The sequence below is a fragment of the Dufourea novaeangliae genome, unplaced genomic scaffold, assembly GCF_001272555.1.
Source record: "Dufourea novaeangliae isolate 0120121106 unplaced genomic scaffold, ASM127255v1 scaffold172, whole genome shotgun sequence".
NCBI classification, from domain to species: Eukaryota; Metazoa; Arthropoda; class Insecta; order Hymenoptera; family Halictidae; genus Dufourea; species Dufourea novaeangliae.
Window position 1 is genome coordinate 1,229,226 of NW_015374058.1, and position 12,030 is coordinate 1,241,255.

Sequence of the window (12,030 nt, forward strand, 5' to 3'; positions counted from 1 at the left end):
AAAAATTGCTCCCAATTTGCTCCGTCCGAATCTGAAATTGCTCCTCCAGCACCTTTAATAGTTAATGATATTCGCAAAAGAAAAAGTAACAATTTGTTGTTAACAAAATAGGTAGTAAATGACCTGTTTACACAAATATTATGGTACCAAAAAATTGCTCCTGATCTGTTTTATAATAATCAATAGTCAGATATCTCAATAATTTTGCTCGTGAGGGTACATCTCACATACACGGGGTCCCTGACGCCTACACAGGGGGTTCTATGACCCCTCGATCTCACCATACGGGGTCTCTGGCGCCTCCACCGGGGGTTTTATGACCCCACACTCTCGCCACACGGAGTCTCTGGCGCCACCTGTGGGGATTCTGTGACCCCACGATCTCACCACACGGGGTCTCTGGCGCCTCCACCGGGGGCTCTATGACCCCACTCTCTCACCACACGTGGGTCTCAGGCTCCTCCACCGGGGTTCTATGACCCCACTCTCTCACCACACGGTGTCTCTGGCGCCTCCACCCGGGGTTCTGTGACCCCACGATCTCACCATATGTCACTTTTTCCCCTAGCGAAAGCCGGAGAACCAACAATGTCATGTATGACCTCTCATAGCCTACGTAACATCAATGCAAAATTATTTCAAGTGCTCCTTGTTAATGAGTTGTTATTAAGATATCTGACCATTGAATATTATAAAACAGATCAGGAGCAATTTTTTGGTACCATGATCTGTTTGTCAAAAGACCATTTCCTATCTATTTTGCAGATAACAAATTTTTGCTTTATTTGCGAATATCTCATTAACTATTAACGGTGCTGTGGGAGCAATTTCAGATTCGGAAGGAGCAAATTGGGAGCAATTGTTTGAAATATAAATCGTTAAGATACGTTACATTCGGCGCCAACTATTTTCCGGTATATCGGTTTTAACTTTCACCTTCCACCCACATCCCACCAATGCCACCAAGCGATGCTTGTCGGAACCAATGTCATACCCACGATCTCCACCCTGCCTGACCCTGCCTGAAAACTAACCTAACACAAGCGAAACTTATTGTGATGTTTTAAATACATTTTCGTGCTAATTTTACGTTTCTAGACCGTGTGAAAGCGTTTCGTCAAATCGACGTGGAAAACTAAGAACATACTGTACTTTTAAGATAAACAGAGTGTTATACGAAAGAACATTTTATTCGCGGTTTGGTTGAATGAAATTACGTCTTAAAACACAAACAATTACTCGCTGGAAAGAATTACGATAAAAAGGGTGGACATAAAGGAGAACAATGTTGAAACGTAAATTTGACGAGTTAGAAGATAGGGGACCAGCAAAAAATTCATTAGACTCGGATGAAGAAGATGATGCCCCTGAAGATAATTATAACGTAATGAACGAGGATGAAATTGAAGGTATGTGAACATTTATCAAATCTTGCGCAGTTCGATTATTTAGTATTTACATTTGATATTTAGGTGTAGAGGATGGGCCAACTGCTCCTGAAACAAACGTGGGTTTCACTGCATTTAATATGAAGGAAGAGTTAGAAGAAGGACACTTTGATAAGGATGGACATTATCTTTGGAACAAGGAGAAAGAAATAAGAGATAATTGGTTAGACAACATTGATTGGATGCAGGTTTGTGAACCATCATGGTAATTAAACTGGTATTTGCGATTAAGGTTTTTCTAGTGAATTTTTCAAGTCATGATAAAAAAACAACTCTAACATTTTGTAAACTATAGACTGCCTTGTATTTTAATAAATGCTTCTTGTGTTTGGACTCCTGCATATTGAAATATCAGAATATGTTTTCATACAGCAGAGAAATAGACTTTTCTATAAGCCTACTTTGTTTACTTAGTGATGCAAACCATTACTAAGGCATAATCTTGATAGATCAAACCAAGTTCCACGGCGGGAGTATTGAAGGAAAGCAAAAGCAGTGAGAAACATGGATTGGCTGATAGTGATAGTGATAGTGATGATGAAGGCCCAGATATTATGTTCAATCCAGTTCATCTCTATAAACAAATATTGGAATACTTACAACCTGGAGAAACAGTGTCCAAGGCATTGTGCAGGCTTGGTAGGTATTTGAATCAATACAGTCTTATATAAAGATATGGATATTTACTATAATCACTACTTATAGGCAAAGGAAAAAAGAGATTAACTACAGCAGAAAGATGGAAGAGGAAAAAAGAAAAGAAGGAAGTAGAGGATGATGAAAATTCTGTGAATATAATGAAATTAACAGAATTGGCAAATGAATTGCTCACTCGAACTGGCAACATGGATATATACCAAGAAAGTTATGATCAAATAAAGAAGAAGGTAATCTATTTCAATAAATATGTAATAATGTTTAGTAGATTGTTTTATTCAGTTTATCAGAATATTAATGCTTGTAGGTTGGAATGTCTGTGAAGCATTCACATCCTTCTAAACAAGAAGCAGAGTTAGATATGTATGCTGATGACTTTGATGAGAAAGAGAAAGCAAAGTTGGATGATAGTGAAAGTAATTACCCTTTTAACATACTTACATAAACTTGTTTAAAAGTAAGATGTAAAATACTCAATACGAACATCTTTCAGGCAGTGTTAAAGGAACAGGAAGCTCTGGAAAGGATGAGGCTGAAGAGGACGAGGTGACTTGGGAATTGAAATGGTCACAAGACGAGAATGCACAAACCCATGGTCCCTATACAAGTCAGCAGATGCACGCGTGGGCGAAAGAGGGATATTTTAAAAGCGGAGCATGGGTGCAGAGAACAGGACAAGCTAATCAGTTTTACAATGCCGGAAGAGTGGATTTTGAACTTTATTTGTGATATCTTTGTCTAGTATAGCCGTCTGTTTAAACAAAATACAAAAGAAAGAAAATAGGTCTGTAATATTTTGAGAATAATGTAAAGCTTGATCTAATACCGTAAAAACTAGTGCTCGGTTCGATATAATAGAAATTCAATGCAATTGAAACGAATGTCCGATTCCATAACGTGTCAAATGTGTACGATACTGTAACAAAATTCAGTGAAGAACCATTCAGGGATTACAATCAAGTAATGAGTTAAAAGTTCTTGTCTTTATTTAAACATGTGTATCATCAGTACTAAACACTGAGTAACAATCCATTCCACGTATGTTCAAAGCATACGAGAGAGAGAGAAGTGTCCATTCTTGATGCATATCGCACGAATAAAACTTTGTAAAACAGGTACACCGACAGTTTTTTTTTTTAACCGTCCTTACAAATTTGGAAGATGTGTACCGTTTTAAGCGTACTTTACTCGTTCCGCCTGCCGTCGTACTAAACGCCATCCGGTGCACCACTTAAATTAGTGGGGCAAAAAAGACCAAACTTACACTTCAGAAACTTCCTGTGCATACGGGATGGGGAATAGGGGATGGGCGGAATTTATAGTTCGAGGCGGCGCGGTATTTTTAAATAGGATTTTATCCCTAAAGTAAATCTATTTGTACTCGGGCATAAAAACCTTGCGAGTCGCCCTTGTTTATTCAGCGGAGTGCGACCCGATGGCCTTTTGCGGCTTTTATATTTTTAAGAAAATAAGGTCTAGACATCGTCGAATGCTCCATATTCACCTTGCTCACTGAGTAAATCATAAACGACTGCTATTTTACAACAGAGTGAGTGGTGTAACCTATTTAAAATCGATATTTCTCGATAACACATTATTTTAAATATCCAACCATCAACAAGAATGATTCGTCTATTAAACGCTAATGCATTAGGTTGAATTATAAATAATAACCATCCGTAAACGAGAAAATGTATTTTTGCAAAACAAAAAAAAAAACAATACGCGAATGCTTGAAATAAGCACACAAAAGGACACGTAAAGACAGAGGAATCGGGATCATTGGCTAAAGAAAATCTATCCACATTGTTAAACACAACACAAAAAGGGGATTCAACATATTCTACCGAACATACTGAATATACAATATAATTTTATTAGATATCTTAAACATTTTTATTAGCAATGTATGAAATTTCTATATGGTTACTTAAAATATTTTGTGTATGTCAGTATATCGTACATACATATGTACCCGTGAGTATGCGTTTATATATGTATATATATATATATATACCTTCTTTTGTTATATATATAAATTGGTAAGTATAAATTCGTAGCTTCTTTACAAAGTTCGGAAATAATTTTGTAGCGTAGTTTCAAGTATAAGACAAGATTTAGTCTTCAGGATTCGAACTTGTAGCAAAAGTGAACTGAATGAGTCGCCTAGCAATTATTCATTTCACTCGATAATATCTAAAGACAAGATCGATCGCGGAAAATACAAACGTACGTCTACTACGGTAATATCAAACACTGCGATTGTTGCGAGTTCGTTTCTAACTTCGACTCGAAATTACTTCCGCTACGTTCGATCTAAGAATGAATTACATCGCGAATCGAAAGAAGGAAAAATACTTTAATCACGATTCTTTCGAAAAATTTGCCAATTCGTTTGATCAGCGGCTCTGCGGAACTTTCAGGGGCAAACAGCAAAATAGAAATCGCGCCGCTTTTAGTTTTACCGGTGGTCACTCGTTTTCGATGGGACAAGATGCAAGAGAAACGGACTGTACAGAACGACACTATGAACACACATGAAACTATATACAGGAAAGACAGACGTAGGTACAGTGCAATTACATTTACGCAGCGATCAACGAAAACCAAGTACAAGTATAGTTGGTCTTTCTTTGTTCTTGATCCACGATGTACAATTAGGGGGATCACAAGAGGAAACGATCAGACGAAGGACGAAGATAAAGGTTAAGAACGGTACAAACAGTGGACGCATTCGTAAAGCCGGTTTCATAAACGCACGTAAATATGCAAGCTATAACAAAGCGCTTTGACAAGATTCACAAAACGGGAAAACAAATTGAACGCTTTCGATATTGTCTTAATTCTAACCTTAACTACCCTACACAGTACTAATTAATGTCGAATACACGAGTACGTGTTCTCAGTTGGCGGATACCTTGGTGTTTGAGAAGGAATTCCTCGATTATTGTGAAAGTTGATCGAAAAATTTTGTAATCGCAAAAATGAATTTATCAGTAACACGGTACTATATGAAAATGTAATTTAATAGATTACAAAGTAAACTCAATCACTGATTAATAAAGTTCGGAAATTATTCAATTATTTCTGGAGCACCATGTGTATTTGTAACAATCATTAACATTGCATTATCATTATGGTGAATGGAAATTTGAATGGTAATTAGTACAAATACGTATTCAAACATTCGAAATGCTATTAAAATACCCGTATACTTTCAAAATATATTTCCAAAAACATTTCTAATTTCCTAAACTCACTGACCTCAACCTTAATCAATTAAATTCAGTCCCTATGTGTTGTAATCAATCTTCGGAACTATTCAATAATTCCCACAACGTCGTATGCATTTGTAAACAATCATACAATGATCTCCCTCAATGATTTATAACGATTTTAGTAGAAAAGAAAAATGTCTAATATATCGAATCAAGAAATCGGTATTCCAATATTTAAATTTACATACTTAACCGTTACATGATCTCCATATCACCGCTACGAAAAATCAGAAATTATATTAACAAAAATTACAATGACACATACATAACAAACACGAAAACCTTAATTCGGTGACCAGAGATAAAAATTCTCGGGGTCAACGAACCACTATATCTGAGAAATTTTTCTCAAACGCAGGCACCGGTCGCACCATCGATACTAATCATTAGGGACATTAGCATCGTTGAAAGGGCGAGTGGGGAAACGTCACTCGAGCGATCGAGCGTCGTCCTCCCTCCAGCCTTTTTAGTGGGGAACATACACGCCACGTCCACGGGATTTTACAAGCGGAATTACATCCGGAAAAGGCTCTCGAAAAATCGTTACGGCGCATTCTCGCATCGTTGTTATGAAACCGGCGGAGATACTATCGTAGACAGAGAGACGGGAAAGCGAACAGTTTTCTTTTTATTATAAAAAAAAAATAGAACAACGAACACACGGACGTTTTGCCGCGCGCACGCGAGGAACGTGATGCGCATTCGGCGTTGCGTATAAGCTTCGCTTTTCTATGTATGTACATACTAAAATAGCCGTCAATGGGAGGGGAAGCGCCGCCTCAAACGCACCGAAATCCCCCAGCGGACACGAAAACCGGAAAAAAAGGATGCACGGAGGAAAAAGGAAACGGACAAGTTGAATGGTAGATGGGTAAACTTGTATTAAATGGATAAAGAACGAGATGTTGAGTCGAATGATATTTTGAGCCTGTCAAAGAAAGGGACTTAAAGCCAGAGATTGGCGAATTCATTATCTAGGATAACGCATAAAGGATTTAAAAAGAGGGAATTTTTTCATTTTTAAGCGATTAAATGTAGAAATTCCGATTGTTATAATAAAGGCCATGATGACGATCTTAGATACTGCGACTTTTCACTATACAGGGTAATTCCCTTAACGCTGCCACCTAAATTACTTGTAAATGGTTTGTTATATGAAAAAATGTTTCAAACAAAAGTTGTATGGTATCAAGGGAGGCAAACAATATAATAATTCGTTTATGTTTGCTATTTTATCGAAATATGAAGGTCACCTTGAGTTTTTTTTATCGTAACGTGAAAAATTTGATCGTGAAATTAGAAAATAAAATTGTGCCCAACTCTGTTCGAAGTTTTGCCTGAATTCTAACCTATCGAATTATCTTCTTTCTCGAACCGATTTTTGAACTCTCGTCCTCTTTACGTGATCTCCCTCTTATTAATCCTCCGCCTCGTTTTTTCGTTCCTCAGAAGGGTCGGATCCATGACTAACAACCATGACTAACGAGTTGGGCGAAGTGCCCACCGAAGAATCTTGGCTAACCGACCGGGAAGGTGGAACGAAACGCTTCCAACTCTAATATTTTGGCCTGTCGGTGGTTGGTCCTGCTTTTTCCCTTTGAACCTTTCTCGTTTTTCGTTTAATTGGTCGTTAATCTATTTCTTTCCGTTGCCGACAGTTTCTCTCCCGCCAAGACCTGTTCTTGTTACTATTTATCCTTGTCCTCTTTATCTCTGACAGTCGACCTGACTATAGAACAATCTGACCTATTTGCAACTTAATACTTCGCGATCTAGGTTACAATCGAAATAAACCATATTGTGTAAACAATCTGTTCGATAGACACTAAATTATCGATTAAAATATTCTTACTCGATGATACTCTCATGGTAGCCATATTGGACGCTTACTCCCATGGAAATTCCGCGGCCCCGGTTCCAACATGGCGAATCTCCATCGCGTGGTCTCCAATCAAATGAATCGTTCGAACATTACTGTGTGAGATCAAGATTTGCTATTTCCAATGAACAGGATCTCAACTGAAGTCTTCGACTAAAGTAAAAAAAAAAAAACAAATCTTTCAACCACTATCATCGAATAAATTTCCAAACGTTAGGTCCCCCATTTTAAGAACACTAAACACTCGACCAACCACATCGTCGAATTTGTAATGTCGCGATAGTTTAGGGGATTTTTATCAATCGTATCAGTGGATCGAGAACACTCGACGGAGAAAATGAAATGGGAAACCGAAAAATTCCAGGATAAAAACGGCCCGCCAGGAGGGATCTATCGTTGCGAGTAAGTTTCCGGAGGAAACATCGTCAGACACCGATTGCCCGTGAAATCCACTGCGGAACTTCCAAAAGTTCCGCCATGATGGACGGCCACAGCCGCGTGCAGTAGTCGCGATGCGACTTCTAGGTCAGTGGTAACGCGAGAGACGTTCGCTGGCGGTGTGTTTTTGTCCTCGACACGCGGCTGTTTCGGGGAGAATGAATTTTTCAGAGCTATCTAGGAGCCTCGACGTGGTTCCTCCACCAGGAGGGGGGGCGACGCGTCAAGTGGATATAACAATGGACACCGTACACGGTCTGGCCGATTTTCGTTGAAATCACGTTCTTACAGGTGGCACAAATATTTCATTCCTTCCCCCTCTCGTTTAGCCGGCGTCAATTTTTTATGGGGTTCGCCACGGGACTGAAAACGGTTACGTAAATTAAGCGAACAGAGGGACACACCGCACGAATTCTGCCTGGAGGGGGAGGGGGAACGGGAACGGCAATGCCACGGTTGTCACGTTGAAACACACACTCACACATGGTTTGTTCCAAAACTCCCCAGGCTGAGATTCAAACGGTGATTTGTTTTCACAGTTCGAGTTCCCGAAAGAAGTTCGATAATTAATGCAGGGGACCGTTCACACTCGATATTCCCGTCGATTCTTATATTCCACGGTCTGAAATATGGGGACTATAGCTCACGGTTGATTTTTACGACCACGGTATATCTTGGCTACCATGAGTAGACTATTAATTTCCCAAAGGATTATAGTTGAACCCCTAACACCCTAGAGAAGAAGAACCATGTTGTGAAGTATGAAGACGCTTTCACGACCACTATATCGGATGAAATAGTAATGGCAGGGGTGTAGTAATAAACACTACCGACAAAAAGTATGGGACAAGGTTTCATAATTGAGGGGCTTAGTGGAAAATGGGTACATGCCACATCTACGTCAGTTTTTAGTTACTTGCACCGTCAACAAGTGCATGTAAACTCATAGTGGAATGTGCTCCTCTTCCACTAAGCCCCCCAATTAAAGAAAAAAAAAAATATCCCACAAAGATTTGATGAAAGTTATCCATTTAAACTGATTGGAAATGATTAGTATACGTACCGATTCCGTAACTTTTATTATATCGTAACAGACTAATGAATTACTATGTCCCATCAATCAGCTCTGGTCATACATCGTTTTGGCCAGCAGTGTAAGTCCGTGTCCTGACAATGAGTACTGTCTCCCTAACAGATTGTAATGTACATCCACGATCAAAGTTGGCTTCCACAAGGAAAAAAAGTGGTCTTTAAAAAAGGCCTCCTACCATTTGATAAATTTATTTCAAGTACTGAAATAAATGTTAAATCGATTGTTAATTTGACATAAATTTCAATAACTCCCAATACCAAATTTTAGGAGGTACGTCTCCAACGCCACTTTTTCCCCTAGCGGAAGCCGAGTTTACTCGTGAGGGTACATTTCCTAACGTCCTATATACTCTACTCACTGTCACTTGTCGAAAGAACGAATATAACCTGAAAAGTCGTGCCAGATGAGAGACGAATTGATCAGAATAAGAGGATTCGTCGGTCAAATAACCGTATTTCAAACCTGGTTTTATTCATAGATCAACCAGATGCACGCGTCAGTCCCCCCCTCGGGGGGGAGGATGGGGAGCAATATCGATCGAAGGTAATCATTCTCACGAATCCAACGAAGTCGTATAACTCTCGATCCCGACCGAGATCGTTCCGCGAATCGTTCTTGCGGGCCAGAGGGTTTATCGTCGCGAGATGAATATTTAACGGGGCGAGAGACTTCCCCCCTCGAGGAGCTATCGCGGTGGGAGACTTTAATCAGCGTGGATCCGATATTCCATGAAATTTCCGACGAACGTATACTGTGAGGGGGGAGGAGGTACGTTTTGAGGCTCGCTCGACGGCGAAAGAAGACTCACACGCATCACGCAGACGGGATTGGGCGACGCGACCCGCGAGCTCGCCTATTAGGGCGCTTTATACATACGCTCAAACGTCGACGAATCTTACGTGCGTAGAATTTACATTTGCTTCGACATAGAAATTACCATTCACACTAGTGATGGGCGATAGAATATCGACACATTTCGAGCATCGATACTTTTGAATTTAAACATCGATATTTTTTATGGATATTTCATTTGACGGTATATTCTAGTATCGATACCTAACCCATAAATATCGAAATGTCGATAGAATCGCTGGATTTAGCGTAACAGGTTGTAAAGAAAATGGACCAATCGCGAGTTTCCCATAAAGTTTGCGATTGGTCGATTTGTTTTTCACATTGTTACCTGAGAATATCTGCTTAAATAAATTATTTATTTTCATTTATGGATTTCATTACTTTTAATTTACGTGCGTATCGATACTTTGGGCATCAATACGTATCGATACCAAATATCGATATAATTCAAATGCCTCGCCATCATTAATTCATACTAACAGTTCTCCGTGCAGGCCATAACATAGGGCACAAAATCATCGACGCAAGATCGTTTGTGTAAAGGGCCTCGAATGATTTTCATCATTTTCGCGACATCCTCAGCTACCGAGCAGCGTTTCATTGGGGGAATTCGAAGGTTCGATACCCAACCGTCCGTGCAGGCTGTCCACAATATTCCTGTCTACCCTCGTGAAACAATTAATATCTTAGTATTGGGGTGTATATGGATACTGTTGCGTTGATGTTTTCAGGGACATATGGTTGTCGACAGTTAGACGATCACGACACGATCCATTTATTTTGAATAGCACAAATCCACCCCTTTTCTTGTGATTTATTTTTGCGTTCGTTTTGTAGACATTGCAACCGTATTATCGAATTTCTCGAAACTGGACGTGCAGCACGTTCAAAGTAAACGGCCCGTATAGCGAGGTTACACGGTGGAGATCAACAGGGCCATAAACGAAAAGTTGTATTATGTTCTCGTGAGTATTTCTGAAAATTTTCAAAGCTGCTAGCGAAATGTAAACTGTTTCGTATGTACAGAGGATGCTTTGCACAGGACTGAATAGAGTCTCGGTTCAGGTATATATCGCCTTGGCTACCGCCATGACACTCTTTTGTTGACCGTTCCGGACTTAAACCTCTATTTATGGCCCCTCCTCAATTTTCTACTTCGCTACATTGTGTCCGTTGATGGTATTCGAAATGTAAACAAGATATCAGCGGAAAATTCTTTTGAATGATCGCTATTCCACGATACCGTCGTCGATGAAACTTCTATTTCAAGATACTTTCGATACATTTACTAAACAATTTGTAAACCGAATTAAAATACCATCAGGGTGACTGTGGTATGTTGGATTTCGATCGAAATGAAAAGATCACGACAGAGAAATAAGTGCAACGAAAGGTTCGTCGAAAACCCATATGGACGGTATCGCTGAATAGTATTCGAACGTTTGGATTGATTTAGGAAAACACAAAGAATTTTCTGTTCGTTATACTACCAGTCGTTTCTTTCTTCTCCGTGATATTCCACACACTGCTTTTCTAGTTTATTTGTGATATCACCGATCGAATAACCATCACCACGAAGAACACACACACTGTAAGAACGTTTTTCTATTGAAATCACTGTAACTCCCGGTATTTTTAGCACGTTAGAACGAATGTTGTCTCGCTAAGGGACGAACGAAAAATGATTAAGGAAAAGGTGAATCTCGTATTTATATGACTCCTGGTAGGGACATGGTCCCAGGGAAACAATAAAACGAAAAATGTTTCTCTGGTACATTACAGTTAGGGGCTAAGGGCCATGAAATTTATACCTGAGTCTAAACATTGTCGTAAACTCCAAAAGTCATATCTTTCGAATAATTCTAAGCGGCACCGTAAGTTTATATATGTATACTCATGAAAGTATTAATTGTTCAAAGAATGTTTGACAATTCAAACTGAACTCCATCTAACACTTTAAGTTTCACGAAAATAGGCAAGATCTTTATGAACAGCCTGTATTTTCATAGGGGGAGATGTACTCATTATCTTCTTGATGCATTCAATTATTATTTGCTTTCTTGTCTTTCATTCTCACTCTCTCTTTCTCTCATCGTATTCAAAACGTAACATCTTTCTAAACTTAACATCATAAATTAATAAATAAATATATATATTATTTATATGTGTACATGTATACGCTCAAGTCTGTATAAACGTGTAATTTCGTTCTTTAATTATATACTTGGTGTGTCAATGGTATGTCTATTAGGTAAAGGTCGCGTCTATTATTGCTTCAATTTACAAAATGGCGGAAAAAATGGCCGCTGGCCCCCCGTGTACAAATTTACTCGAAAACAAGGGGAACCGTTTGGCTCGCGCGTGTCTGTCTGACCACGTGCC

The 12,030-nt window shown here is 39.2% G+C and overlaps 1 protein-coding gene across 1 annotated transcript; it reads left to right on the forward strand.

Moving 5' to 3' along the window:
- Window positions 1-1,086: 1,086 nt before the first annotated feature.
- Window positions 1,087-3,215, forward strand: LOC107190092 (CD2 antigen cytoplasmic tail-binding protein 2 homolog). The gene is made up of 6 exons (XM_015578826.1): window positions 1,087-1,409; window positions 1,473-1,636; window positions 1,898-2,087; window positions 2,154-2,335; window positions 2,413-2,521; window positions 2,599-3,215. The coding sequence occupies exons 1-6, from the start codon at window positions 1,286-1,288 to the stop codon at window positions 2,832-2,834; spliced, it is 1,005 nt and encodes a 334-aa protein (XP_015434312.1). The 5' UTR covers window positions 1,087-1,285; the 3' UTR covers window positions 2,835-3,215.
- The last annotated feature ends 8,815 nt before the right edge of the window (window positions 3,216-12,030 follow it).

Bases quoted from the DNA above. Each gene is read 5' to 3' on its own strand.
- LOC107190092 (XM_015578826.1), top strand. From the start codon at position 1,286: ATGTTGAAACGTAAATTTGACGAGTTAGAAGATAGGGGACCAGCAAAA. The intron at 1,637-1,897 runs GTTTGTGAACCA...TAATCTTGATAG, and splicing joins ACAACATTGATTGGATGCAG to ATCAAACCAAGTTCCACGGC. The intron at 2,336-2,412 runs GTAATCTATTTC...TAATGCTTGTAG, and splicing joins ATGATCAAATAAAGAAGAAG to GTTGGAATGTCTGTGAAGCA.